This window comes from Paecilomyces variotii (assembly GCF_004022145.1).
Source record: "Paecilomyces variotii strain CBS 101075 chromosome Unknown C8Q69scaffold_15, whole genome shotgun sequence".
Classification (NCBI taxonomy): domain Eukaryota; kingdom Fungi; phylum Ascomycota; class Eurotiomycetes; order Eurotiales; family Thermoascaceae; genus Paecilomyces; species Paecilomyces variotii.
This window is the reverse complement of record NW_021167154.1, coordinates 378,429-391,890: the sequence shown is the minus strand read 5'-3', so window position 1 is coordinate 391,890 and position 13,462 is coordinate 378,429. Positions and strand designations below refer to the sequence as shown.

Genomic DNA, 13,462 nt, shown 5'->3' with positions numbered 1-13,462 from the left:
CCAAGGCCAGCTGGACATCATCTCCCGAGGGTGTCCGCCGAAAAGGAAAGCCACTTGCAGATGACTTGCTGTTTTCCTAGCATGACTGTTGGGCCCCCGCAATATGTGGCATACTCCAGGTTGAACAACTTGTACCCACCCAGTGTTGTCCAACTTTACTGCAGAGTTGGGTATCAATTAACGGGGATGTCGCTGTTCCGGCTCTTGCAGATCTTATATGGGAAACCTCGAGGATGAAAAATATTTTACGCAGCAAATCCGGTCCAAATAGAGTTATATGTAGAATCGATACCACGGATATGTTATTGATTTATGATGGCTTTCTGCCACTCGACCAAAAAGGAGAACTCCTGGTTTGTCGAGACTCTACCTGGACCTCTAACAATTTATATATTATTTCGAGGGGGTGGGTCCATGGAGTGAAATGTTTAGATATAATCCTGATGGGGAAGGGGTGATGCTAATTTATAATCTACTGATATACTAACTACCTAACTAGCTATAGGTATTAATGTAAATATTCTAACCCAGCAAGGCCCATTTGGGATGAAGGCGGGTAATTCGGAGGAATATGAGTCTGGATTCATTCATACTACACGATAACTTTATTGACACGAGCCACTAGTATCGATTGTCTTCGAACTACGCAAAATACAAGGCCTTTAGACGTGTCTTGAAGATAAGATAGGAGTATTTTCTTTAAATAAATGGCATCACAAACACTGTCTTCATCCACTGGGTTGAAAAGATGTGATTATGAACTATTCTTGGGTACATGGTCCTATTGAACGAACATCGCCAGAAATGCTCAGATACTTGGTTCAGTCCAATTTAATGCCCGAAATACTTAGATCGCTGATATCCACAATTGCAATCGAGACACTTATTGCAAAGCAGTTGTCGGCTATCCCCATAACTGTCTCGGTCGCAAACGGAACGCAAGGTCCTTTCGTCGGTCCTGCCTTGTGGAACTTCTTCTTATCAGCATAGGAACATGTCGGTTTTATGGTTCTTCAGCAGATGAAGTATCGCTTTCCTTGGGGGGGTATGTTTTCAATGTCGGATCCGGGTTGTGGGGAAACATACTGATGGGTCTGGGTATCGTCGCTGAACTCATACTCTGGACCATCCAGAGGTTCACAGGCATAGTAGCGAAGAAAAAGCTCGAATGGTGCGCTGTCTTTGCGTATGAAGCTGTAGATAGGCGAGGAACGGACTTCTAGGATACTGGAATTGTTGAAATTGGCTTGTAGGAGACGCCCATGTCGTGGCCCAAAAAGCGAAACGGCCAGCACCTATCGAGTTTAGAGTAGATGATTAGCATATATGCTGGTCTGAAGAAGGAAAATTAGTTAAAATATACCGGGAAGAGGGATGTCTTCTCAAATTCCTTCTGCCTTAGACGGTTTCGGATTGCTTGCGCGATAGGCCCTAGCTCGCCAAAAAGTAATTCATTATCTTTGGCCTCCGCTCCAGTGCAAATGATGAGCATTATATGTGGGCGAATTGTCCTTGGGTCTTCATAGTCTTCCTGCCATTCGCGCTCAGCCTTACAACCCCATCTTGGAATATCTCTGCCCTCGCGAAGGCCAAGCAATAGTCCCTTTCCTCCATCGAGAAACGAATTATCATGTCTGCGTTATTAAACCTGTGTATCAGTATAATATATCTATCTTGCAGATAATTCGATTCTAGCTTACTTGATCTGGTCCCATCCAGAGACTTCGTCGAAAAAGTCAAGATTGTCAACGCTCTTCTTACGCAAGCTGGTGTAACCGGTATCTAAGTATTCGAAAATTTGATTTGCTCTATCCCACATAATACTGGAAGAGGATGCATTTTTTTCCTTCGCGGGGTCGTCTATATCTTATCAAATCGCAAGTAATAGTATCTACAAGCGCCTTGATTCAATTCGGATTCGAGAAGAGAGTACTCTTTGAACTCCTTCAAGGACAGAGGCTTGAAAAGGCACGCTTTGGAATCGAGGAATATATGATCGGACGGGTCGAAGCATCCAAGAGAAACCCCAAGATTAGTGAGCTCATCATGTGCATAAGCTGTCTTTGCCTGGGAGTTCAGTTCCTTGAGTAGGTTTGACACCACCTGGGTGTACTTGTCCCTTAGGAGAGCTCGTTTTAGTATCTGGTCATCATGAATAGACTCCATAGTGGAGTCAAATCGAGATGGATGGGCGTGACTGAAGAAGAAAATGGTTCAGTTAAGAGATAAGAAAGTGGATGAATGTAAGTGGGTGTACTGTGTTGTAGATATGTCGTATTATCCAGTACCAGTTTGTGGTAGACTAAGCTAGTTAATTTTAGGACTGCTGTTAGTTATATCAGCTTCATTTCCATCACTTGGTCTCAAAGGCATCATTAGGATAGTTGTCTAGATACCAAGCATTATTAATGATTATAGACTTGACATTGACATATATAGAACATATAAAGTATCTATTCACAATAAGACTCTTATTATGTACTGTAACTGAATTCAGGATCACGTAACTTCTCTTAACTACCTAACACAACATGATATTTTAGGCCTGTGGACCTAGTAGGATACCTAGATACTTAAGTAGGTACCTACCTACCATGGAATCTTGGATAGGAACCTTCACGGCTTAGCCTCACGCACAGTCAGTTAGAAAGACTTCGAGCTTCTCCTAGTGACTAGGAAGTAGGATGTGCTGAGTCGGCAGGCCGCTTCCTATTTAGGCAAAGAGTCTAGGAGACAAAGGGCTCCAATCGATAATTCAAGGGTCTAAGCGTTACTGGCGAGACGGTTCAATAGGTTCCAGTACGCAGAAATAACTCATAATAACAGTGGATGAAGACGGCGTTGATGATGCTATATAGCGGAAGAACATGTGCTCATGCTCCTTACTTAACCAAGAAAGCAAGTGCAGATACCTCTGGCACGACATCCTAATCACCTTTTCTTATATTCGAGACGCATCCAAAGGCTTTGTCTTGTATTATGCGCAATTCAAAGACAACAGCATGTAATCTCTCAAAACGACAGGAAATGGAGTGAAGTATCCGTTCATTCGGAAGATATCTATCCAATACGCAAGACATCAATAATAGACGGCAAAGAGTAACATTCTCCGCATACCTATTAATATGAAGAAATAGCGACTTTCTTACTGTTTATGCGTAGCGAAGAGGATAGATATGAAGCTAAAGTCCCCAGCCAATAGGAAACAATTTCCTCGACTGCTAGAGTCGCCTCCAATGAATACAAAATACGCCATAATAAATCTAAAAGTGAAGACCACATAGAAAAATCCATGGCATCCGCGTTCGTTCTCTCTGTATCCACGCCACGTAGGGATGACAACTTCTACGGTCCTGACGCCATGGTGATGCCGCCGAGCCAAGCAAAGCGTCTGAAGTGGCGCTCCCGGTCGAATATAAATAAGGGCTCTCAGAAGGTCCTCGCTGATCTAACATTCAGCTTCAAGCACGCAATACTCGAGCTACCAAACCATCATCGATCTCAAAGATTCTATATATATCTTGATCATTTGAACTCCCAATCCCACCATGGCTTGCGGTTGCGGACAACAGTGTAACTGCAGCGGTCCCCAGAATTGCTCGTGTGGCAATAACTGTACCTGCAAGAGCTGCGGAGTACGTATCTCCTCCGGACAGGATTGAAAGCTGGTCCTCGTTAAAGGCCGCAGATATGATGGCTGACCTGCGCTCTGTTCTTATAGAAGTAAATGCAGTTGCCACTGACAAACGAAGTCGACTATATGCCGTCATGAGTTCCTTCCGCGTCAACCCAGGACAACCTTTCGCTCTATTGTCGGTTCAACTTGGCAAAAATATCTACCTAATATTATAATACAATTCAGAAAATTTCATCTTCTTGCATCCTCAATGAGTATCCCAGCTATAGTACCCGAGTATCCCAGTTATAGTACCTGTTTAATTACCCGTAGCACCCGTAGCAGATTGCCATGACGTCACACTAGTGCTACGACATTCCGAGTATGAAAACGAGGTATGATACTGGCAGTTCTCCGCATGAAAAAGCACATGTTAGTAAAAGAAGCAGAGATATGATCCGGGGCTCTTGTTACTGTTTAGCCGGCATGCGCCTTATACTGCAAATTGATCTGGTGCCTGCTATATTGTATATTGGAGAACAGATGGACCAGAGATTTTGTAGAATCATAAAAACGCAAGATGCAATAACTCAGGCGAAGAAAAAATAAAAACAAAAATAAAAATAAAATCACCCATAATAATATTACTCGAGGTAAGAGTAGAATGGAAATCACTATTAAATAATTGTCTTGTTAACAACAACACCGAAAGACAAAACAAACATCTCACTCGTCCACATCCCGCGGCTCGTGAGTCCTCCAATACTCCTCATATTCCTCCGGAGTCTGGCTCTGGATGATTTCATAGCGTGTGAGTGGTGCCAGAGGGATCCCCAACTGATCATACTTGTCCAGACGCTTCCTTGTGAGCGGTCTGCTCTTGTTCACGCTATAAACACTGATCCGATGCGCAGAATGCGTGACATGCAGACCCCAATTCCAGGCTGCTCGCACATTCAACGGCTGCGTGTTCAGCGCGTTGTCCCAGCATCTGCACACGATTTCGATCCAGCCCTCCGCGTCGCAGGGGAGGTCGATCTCCCAGGTGCGCCACAGCCATTTACCCTTCTTGGAGAGTTTCTCGGGTGGCACATCGTACCAGGTGAATCCGCCATCTGCTGATAACTCGACACGCTCCGGCCAGCGGCCACCACCCGAATAGGCCCAGCCTTTGCATCGGATCTTACCATTGTGAATAACAACCTGTTTGGTGATGGGCGACATGATGGCTGAACTGACGGGCATCTCTTGGATCTGGATGCCGTCCGTAGGCCGTAGGTTGTACTTTCCAACCTGCTGGTTGAAGTACAGATACTCCCTGCTCTGGACAGGAGCTCGGGATGGATTCTCAATGGCCTTGATGCGATACAGCCACTTCACGCTCCGCGCGCCAATGTATCCCAACACCACGACTCGCAGGGGATATCCATGGATCTTGGGCAATGGCTCACCGTTCATCTCCCAGGCGAGCATGACCTCGTTAGCTTTGACCTTGGACCACGGGACGCTGACGACGTAATTCATGACTTCCAAGTCCTTGACATAGGTCTCTGCGCCGTAAAATTCCAGGTGCTTCGCAGGCTTGATCAGGCCACCGCAGTCCTTGATTACTTTCTTCAAGCTAATACCCACATAGCGCGCCGTGCCAATGGCTCCTTCAGCCCACGGAGCCTGCGGCACTTCATCTCCCTGACCCCCATACAGGGAAATCTGCTCAATACGCCTCGTCCCTGAACACTGCATCGTGACCAGCTTCTCCATGCGCGGGAACTTGCGCTCATCCTTAAGGTCCTCCAGGGTATACGTCTGGGGATGACTGACCAATCCATCCAGTGTCAGATTCCACTTATCCTTGTCGATAATTGGGATACCGCCGTGATTTCGGACGAAATGCAACGGATTCGGCGTGATGACCTTGGACGTGACAAGGCGTTTGGGCGGCTCGCCGTTATACGGAAACTGGAGCAGATGCAGCATATCAGGGTGTTTTTCACGGAGGACAGTGTTCCATGAATCCTCTGGAACGCTGGCGAGCTCTCCACCGATGGCATGATGCCATTGTTTGAAATCCTCGCCCGTGAGCACGGGGTTCGTGTCGGGGATGGGACCGAACATGTACTCTGGACTCGGGGTGAAGGTCTGAGACGTCAAGATCTTGTGTGCTTTGGCCTTCTTTTCGGGGTACTTTTCCCATTCGACATATCTAGAAAGGGATTCATAGAATCGTCAGCTTGAGAGAATTGCAACTTCCAATCCCATCCGGTTTTTCTTTTCTTTCTACGAGGATCAATCAGATAAGTCAGTCATATAACGTACCCCTTCCATCCCTCCAACTCCCTCGCGAACACCTTATCTCTATCCCCCACGGATTTAATCGCTTCTTCATCCTTGACCCTCCTCGGCGGATGGGTCGGATAGATATGAATCGTATCACTCCCCGTCTGATCGAGAATCGGCAGCTTATGCCCCGCCATTCCTTGCTCGATTTTCCATTCATCAGGGCGATTACTCGTATCGAAGGCCTCTGGGACGTCTATTTTGGGTAAGTAGTAGTTGTCGATAGGCCTGGTGTCCTGGCGCATGACGTTTGAGGGACCGGCGACGGTAGCTTCGCTGAAGGAGGGGGGATAGCTGGAGGGTGCCATTTTGCCAGGCTCCTTTTTCTTTTCTCTGTTGTGTTTTTTAATGTCATATGTATGTATGGATGTGTATATGGAGCGATCGAGTCTTATAAGGTAGATAGGTAGGTAGGTAGTTAAGCAGGTCCACACGCACGACAGCAGCTCCTGGGTGATTTTAATTCAAATCCAAGAATCCAAGGAATGTTTTCGAAAACGAAGAGGGTAATAATTAGCAAGCGATCAAAAAATTCAACATAAATCCTGCATTCTTTAGGCTTCGTGTGGCTTGGATTATTGTCTTATCGCCAAAGAATGAATGAATGAAATCTGCCGCATGCGGAATCACATCTCCTCTCTGCTCGTATCCCTGATCTGGCCTGGCTTGCGTAGAACCCTTGGGAGATACCTAATCCATTGGTAAATCACAAGTGACATCATGACTTTTGACCGGGATAGGTGATGTTTAGAGTGTTAGTTAACTAACTGTAATTAATTATGTAACTTCCATGTTTGGGCGCTGGAACAAATCCAACTAGGCCAATCAATGTATACTAGTATACTAACTTTGGCGAAATTTCCGTGGTTCCCCGAATGGCTAGACAATTATTACAAGAGAATTGAATGGATGAATGTTTTTAAGAATTCGTCTTTCCTTTAATGGAATATATTTATGAGTAATGTAGCCGATGTCATTGGACATTGCATTGCCATGGTCGTAACGAATAAATCGAGCTCGATTAAATCAAACACAGCCGAAAGGCTTGGTTTGGCCTGGTTTGGTTTTCCAGGAAACCCAAAGAATGTATGATTCGATACGACACGATGTGGCTGACAGCTTTCATACTTGCTCGTCTAACCTATACCGCCTTGTTTCTCCGGAGACAGTGTGCAGGGATTTAGTCAAGTTCCTAGCCAGTTATACGGAAGCAGTGACATGAATTGCTAACTCATCCAAGTAAGTAAGGAACCAGCGTTATGGCACGACCACCCTTGCTTACCATTCAAGTTCCAGATCTCTCGTATTCGCGATAGATACCTAGCTTATGGTATGTTTGTTCCCCCGGAACATCGGCATGGAAGTTGTCTTTCTCCAAGTATCGTAGATTGGAATAGCTAGTTACCTACTCCTCGCGGAATTAACTGATATCCTGTCCTGGCTGTTTGTTGTTTCGGCCAAGAGGAAGGAAGGGGGGAAGGAAGGAAAATCCCAAATTCTTGATTTTGCAATGTTGCCTTGGGGCGGGTCCTTGCGGAAGGAGATTACATTAGTTTGTTTGTTTTCTTCGTGTTGATTGCAAGTTGAGGGCTTTGCGAATTTTAGATTTAGTCGGTGGAGTAAGTAAGTAGTGACGTTTCGATGGGGTACAGTACATACTGCTGTCAAGATAAGGAGTGGAGGTGTCGGTTGGTGGTTATCTGGGATAAAAGTAAGTACTGCCAGTCTTATTGTTGCTTGCTAGCCCGACCAGCTAGCTACCTACGCAGTCGTAGCAAATGATCGACCACGTTTAATAATAATACATCATAACACTACGAGAGGAATGAATGCATGAAAAGACACGGGTGACATTTCTCCGAATTAAATTAAAGGATTTCTCCAGGCCTGATTCGACCAACTAGTTCCTCGACATTTCAATCAATCCTGCCTGCGGATACACCGGCAACCGACCACCTATTTCTTAGAGCGAAGAGCTTCAGTTGCCTTTTTGATACCAGCTCCCAACTCTGGGTTAACGCGTGCGAATAGACCTGGAACAGAGACATTAGCTTCTACACAAATAAAAACGTTAACCTCTCGATTATTGTGTTCAAACACGTACTGTAGACGTCATTGCGAAGTCGATCACTGTGGACCTGATTCAAATGAGCAGCGACATTTCCAAAGAACCGCTCCTGATGTCCGGGCTCTCTTCCGATGACTTCCCACAGAGCAGCGGGCTGTTCGTAATCATCGTCTGTCATATGCATCTCGAAATTAGTCACTTCTCCGACCCACTTCTCGTGCTCGGTCAATGTGCTAATGGAATTGGGTCCGAGGCCCTTGATGTCCTGGTAGAACTTGGTCGGTTTGAGAGAAGATCCCGTGTAGTTGGGGTCAGCTCCGTAGTTGTCGGAGAAGTTCATCTTGCCGTCGCGCTGGAACGGGCAGTAGACAGGTGCTTTGGCGGCGTTCGTGGGGAGTTGTTGGTAGTTGACTCCGAGGCGATACCGGGCTGCGTCGGGGTAGGCGAACATTCGCGCTTGGAGCACTGGGATATAAATTAGGACTTGATTCACGCTACCGGATGGACTGTTTCTTACTTGGATCCGCTGAGGGTGCGAAACCTGGCACCATGGTCGAAGGCGAAAAGGCAGCTTGCTCGATATCCGTAAAGTAGTTGCTGGGCTATGATAGATAATCAGTCAGCACTCGCGTGACATCCAGGTTTGAACTTTGGGCACATACGTTGCGATTCAAGGTTATCTTTCCAATCTGCCTCAATGGAAAGTCCTTGTGCGACCAGACTTTGGTCATATCAAAGATATTCCATCGGTATTTTTCCGCCTGTTCAGGTTCCATGACCTGGACATAGACGTTCCAAACGGGATAATCGCCCCTTTCGATAGCTTCAAACAGATCCTGAATGAAGAAGTCGGGGTTCTCGCCACCGACTTTGACGGATTCTTCTCTGGTGAAGTTGCGAACGCCAATGGTGGTCTTGATGTGTATTTTGATATATTTGAAGTTACCGTCCTGGATGGCGCAACATGTTAGTCTACAGTACCATGTGGAGGGGGATCGATTCTCAAGCTTGCCTTGGTGGTGAATTTGTACGTATGTCCGCTATAGGCGTTCATGTGACGAAGAGACGCCGGGGTTCCTCGATCGCTGAAAAGATGCATGAGTTGGTGAATGCCTTCGGGGTTTCCGACATGGAAGCTGGGAATTGGTTAGTTTCGAAGAGAAGAGGACCACTGAAGGTGGTAAATAGACTCTCTACATACTCCCAGAACTAGACAGAATTAGCTTTTGCTGAGGATAATAATTAGGGGATCTATAACTTACCATATTCGGGTCCGGCAGATGGGTCTGCGGATGCCGCTTATGGGACCGATTCATAGATGGGAATTTCAACGGGTCTCGCACGAAGAAGACGGGCTTTTGCACAGAGTCTAGTTAGCAGATGCTAGCTAGGCACATCTTGAGAGGACAGACTGACGGTGTTGTTAAAGACCCAATCCAGATTGCCCTCGTCGGTGTACATTTTCATGGCCCAGCCGTGCACATCGCGAGCCGTGTCTGAGGAGCCGGCTTCCTGTGCAACCGTGGATACGCGCAGAAGCAGCGGGGTCTTTTTACCGACTTGGCTCAGAAAGCTGGCAGATGTAAGGTCGGAGCAGTCATGAGTGCATGTGAACTCGCCGTAAGCTCTATGAAAGAATGTTAAAAAGTGATGATCAGGATATGAAACTGGAAACCACCACTTACCCTGCAGCTTTGGCGTGGACGACTCTGAGAAAGCAGAAAAGACATTAGGTTTTGACGGTCATACTAATGTCTAGATTTCTTACCGTTCAGGAATTCTTTCTCGGTTGAAATGGGCCAGAGTCTCAAGGAGTTGAGTATCCTGCATCAGTACAAGACCGCCGCGACCAGTACTGCTGCGGAGCTGCACTGATGAGGCATTGTTGGCGTAGGGACATCCTAGCAAATTGTTAACAGGCTGATAGATAAAAAACAGCTTCAATTGGGAATTACCTTCGGCGAGAGTATAGTATTGCTCCATTGTGATCCGTGATGCCGAAACTTTGTAGTGTAGTCGGTTTCAGGCAAAGTTCTCTGAGTTAACTTGTCTGCAATGAGGTCAAACTACTTGGAAGAGACAATCCTGGGGATTCGAAAACTTATATTCACAAACATTTCCTTCTTTAAATAACCCTGCCGTCTGTTTCCGGCAGTGTCTGAGTTAAGCGTTACATCGGATGACGATTTCGATTACCTACCTACTTAGGTACACGCAAACTCAGAAGGTGCATATACTATCACGCCGGGACCAGTTAGGTCAATCAGAATTACTCTGTTACAAAGAAAAGCCACTGACTTCATGATCCACAGTCAGTTATTCATGAAATACGCCGTTAAGCTAAGAAGTTCACATGTTCTTCTCAAGACGTGCTATGGCTGGCCAGATGCCTATTTTGGATAATCGTCTTAACAATGTAGACGTAACAGACCCTTGAGACTTACAATTTGGTTTACTCTTCGATAGTAGATGATACATGTCTGATCGAGTTTATCCTCCATTAGAAGAGTGTACCATACGACCTGTCCTGGCACGCATAGTTAGAACAAGCCTCAAGATACGTCATACAATCAAGTGCAGATTGACAATCCGTTCAACAGCATTGGTTCAATCATCAATGGAAGCTTTCTCTTACCAGCCACACTAGCAATAGCATTCCGGAAGCTTGCTACCAAATACCTGTCATACCTGTCATACCTGTCAATGAACGATCGCGGTATTGGATCGATACTCTAACCTAATCCGGGAAATCTAGACTGGCGGGTTTCCGTCTCCGATTCTCCTTGTTCGAATGAGGAACTAACTTACTCTATGCGAAACCGCTTAGGGTCTAGTAGCGCTTAGGGTCCAGTTAGGATCTGCGTTGGTAGATCTTGTTTTTGTTCTGTTGGACCGGGTGCTCCTGCTGGCCGCCCTGGCCACCAGTGGTCATGTGACTTAGCATAGGATACAGGCTGGTAGCCCTCAGCTAGATAGGCTTGTTACTATCAGAATGGAGTCAAGTCTTTTTCCTGGGTCGAAATATATGGAGATCATAATAGTTATCCTTGTATTTTTATTTCTAATTACCCTAGCGGTAGTTAGTAATAGTTAGTTATAACTTGCTAGAGTCTCTCCCTAGATTCGTTCCTTAATTACCTAGCATTCAGGTTTTCAGCTGCTAGTCCAAGATCTAATTTCCTATTTTAAGCTTTGTCAAGGTCGAACATCTTGATGAATGTGGAGTCCTATATGCTATACTGAGTTAACGAATCTCATTATTGAATGTGGATACATCCGCTCTCTGCTCCGCGCGTTACAATAGTAGTAGTATCGTACTGTATTCTCCCCAACGCCTCGCTCGGTGCTGATTTCTGCATAAGATAAACTATGGTCAAACAGATTCGAACCTCCAATGGGAGATTGTAGGAACTAAAAAGCAAAGAGAAGTCTGCCAATATCCGTAGTGCCGTCACTGGAGAGACAACGAATGCCTTCTCGCTCGTCTAAGATCTTCTCAATGTACTCTGCCATTCCCGACGCGTGTAAAATCTTGGCGAGCGCTGCATGAGTCTCAAGTAACACTGGACTTGGAAGATCAACATCATCTGCATATTTTTGAAACCTCACAATGCGGTCACCCCGAGAATTCGGGGGAGGGAGGAAAATATTCAGAGCAGTGGACTGCTTCTTGAACCTGAGGATCTTGTACTCGTGTGGAGCCTCCTACAGAGAGTTAGTTATCAGCATTACCATGTCAAGGCGGAAATCAACATACAGTTGGTTCCAAGGCAAGTGTAAACTTCCCGAAGTCAGTGTGCACAAGTTCAAATAATGTCATAAGATTGTCATCGTTGTTCACATCGGCCGGTTCCATGCTGATGCTTGGGAAAACCTTTCTCAGAGTGGCCCATATCTGAGCTACCTTGTGATCCTGATGTAGTTAGCAAATGAGATTTAATTTTTACAGATAGGACCAAAAGAAAGGGTAACTTGCTGTCTTTTTATCTTTCCAACTGCCTATCGATAGGGGAATAATATGAGAAAGTTCTGTGGGACCAGTATACACAGATGGCGGTGCACCTTGTGCCGCACTGCTTTCATCTTCAATTACACCAGTGACCATACAGCGGTCGTTGTCGCGACGCAGGCAGCGTTTCTTGAGCCACTTTTGCACATCTCTGCTTGGAGAGCGGTCCATGAATTCAGCAACCTCCTGCACCGTCTCGTCATTATCAGGGAAGGGCGAAGGCGTGATTGTAGGAGTTGGAGCTCTCGCCTTCACTATAAGCAATGAAGTTAGTCTGTACAGAAACATAATGCGGATTGACTGAACTCACTGGGGAGAAGAATACATGTGACAAGGTGACTGGATAAAACTCGAAGTGTTTCGTTATCGAAGGTAGTTATAGCCTCTGCCAAAACGCGCTTTCCGTTAGGTGGTAGAAACTGGAGAAAACTTGACAAGACCCTCTTCGTAGGATCATTCCTCTTCAGAGGCTGATAACTGTTGATGATGGCTTCGGCATCCTCTTCGACGAAATCAGATGGGACGCTGCTCAAGGTTCCACTGCTCTCGCTGAAAAAGCTAGCCACCATTTCTTCAGGTGTCTCTTCAGGACTGGTCGTCATGGCTGATTCGAGTGAGATTATTGTGAGGGAATAATCGATGCTTGGTCGCGGATAGTAAGCATTTGCTAAGGTGATTTGTATCCTGGCAAGCAGCGGTTGAAATCCCGAGGAAAGAGAGTTGATAGCGATAATCGTTGCTGCCTCCGATGTGACGCCCCCAAGCGGTGTGGGTATGTCCGGCAGAATTTGGATTTGGCCAATTGGATTTTGGGAGTCTACGAAATGTAAATGTTGGCCATAGCAGCACTAGCTATTACAGTAAACCCTGGCTATAACGACCCTAGCTATAACGAATTTTCCTCTATAACAAACTAAACAGCGTGTCTAATTCAAAACCCCATACAAAATTTGTTAAATTTGGGCTATAACGAAATTCGGAACAAATCCCTAGCTGGCCGTCATTTTTGTATGGGGGATCGTTATAACAAGGAATTGGTCATAGCCGATAACCAATCAAATCCCTTTATTTTCAGGTATCTATTACATCATATTAAAAAATGTCTCACCTTTACCATGATCACATGACATAAATTACCTTTTGCTAATATTTGATATAACAAATACCACGCTATAACGAACAAAAGTGCTGGTCTGATTCAATTTGTTATAGCTAGGGTTTACTGTAATCGAATCATGAATTGAAACGAACTTTAATTTCTCTTCTTTTTAACTGCTGCTTGTGCGATAGATAAGTACGTTTGAAAGACTTTCCTATCCTTTTTTCAATCCTCCACTCTATATGAAGGGTAGTATCGGAAAATGATAGTATTGTAACAATCATGATAGTACCTGACTAACTAGTTAACTAGTTAATTCCAGTACCTAGGTAA

General features: G+C 45.4%; 5 protein-coding genes across 5 annotated transcripts; all 5 read right to left on the bottom strand.

The window, feature by feature from the left end:
* Positions 1 to 821: 821 nt before the first annotated feature.
* C8Q69DRAFT_448072 (hypothetical protein) lies at positions 822 to 1,819 on the bottom strand (the record flags this gene model as incomplete). The annotated part of the gene is made up of 4 exons (XM_028629268.1): positions 822 to 1,011; positions 1,087 to 1,295; positions 1,364 to 1,634; positions 1,701 to 1,819. The coding sequence occupies 4 exons, from the start codon at positions 1,817 to 1,819 to the stop codon at positions 822 to 824; spliced, it is 789 nt and encodes a 262-aa protein (XP_028481634.1).
* On the bottom strand, positions 1,456 to 2,399 carry C8Q69DRAFT_480874 (hypothetical protein). The gene has a single exon (XM_028631552.1). The coding sequence runs from the start codon at positions 2,164 to 2,166 to the stop codon at positions 1,861 to 1,863; it is 306 nt and encodes a 101-aa protein (XP_028481633.1). The 5' UTR covers positions 2,167 to 2,399; the 3' UTR covers positions 1,456 to 1,860.
* A 1,943-nt stretch (positions 2,400 to 4,342) lies between these two features.
* C8Q69DRAFT_488769 (sulfite oxidase) lies at positions 4,343 to 6,261 on the bottom strand (the record flags this gene model as incomplete). Its single annotated transcript, XM_028632069.1, has 3 exons — positions 4,343 to 5,819; positions 5,933 to 6,149; positions 6,213 to 6,261. 3 exons carry the CDS (start codon positions 6,259 to 6,261, stop codon positions 4,343 to 4,345), a joined length of 1,743 nt encoding a protein of 580 aa, XP_028481632.1.
* A 1,397-nt stretch (positions 6,262 to 7,658) lies between these two features.
* Positions 7,659 to 10,424, bottom strand: C8Q69DRAFT_480867 (catalase). Its single transcript, XM_028631551.1, has 11 exons — positions 9,977 to 10,424; positions 9,790 to 9,922; positions 9,707 to 9,730; positions 9,438 to 9,648; positions 9,284 to 9,376; positions 9,223 to 9,230; positions 9,034 to 9,157; positions 8,684 to 8,971; positions 8,539 to 8,623; positions 8,058 to 8,486; positions 7,659 to 7,986 (listed from the first exon to the last, which is right to left on the bottom strand). Exons 1-11 carry the CDS (start codon positions 10,002 to 10,004, stop codon positions 7,910 to 7,912), a joined length of 1,500 nt encoding a protein of 499 aa, XP_028481631.1. The 5' UTR covers positions 10,005 to 10,424; the 3' UTR covers positions 7,659 to 7,909.
* Positions 10,425 to 11,047: 623 nt separating this feature from the next.
* On the bottom strand, positions 11,048 to 12,944 carry C8Q69DRAFT_480863 (hypothetical protein). Its single transcript, XM_028631550.1, has 4 exons — positions 12,341 to 12,944; positions 11,998 to 12,284; positions 11,779 to 11,934; positions 11,048 to 11,726 (listed from the first exon to the last, which is right to left on the bottom strand). Exons 1-4 carry the CDS (start codon positions 12,630 to 12,632, stop codon positions 11,433 to 11,435), a joined length of 1,029 nt encoding a protein of 342 aa, XP_028481630.1. The 5' UTR covers positions 12,633 to 12,944; the 3' UTR covers positions 11,048 to 11,432.
* Positions 12,945 to 13,462: the final 518 nt, after the last annotated feature.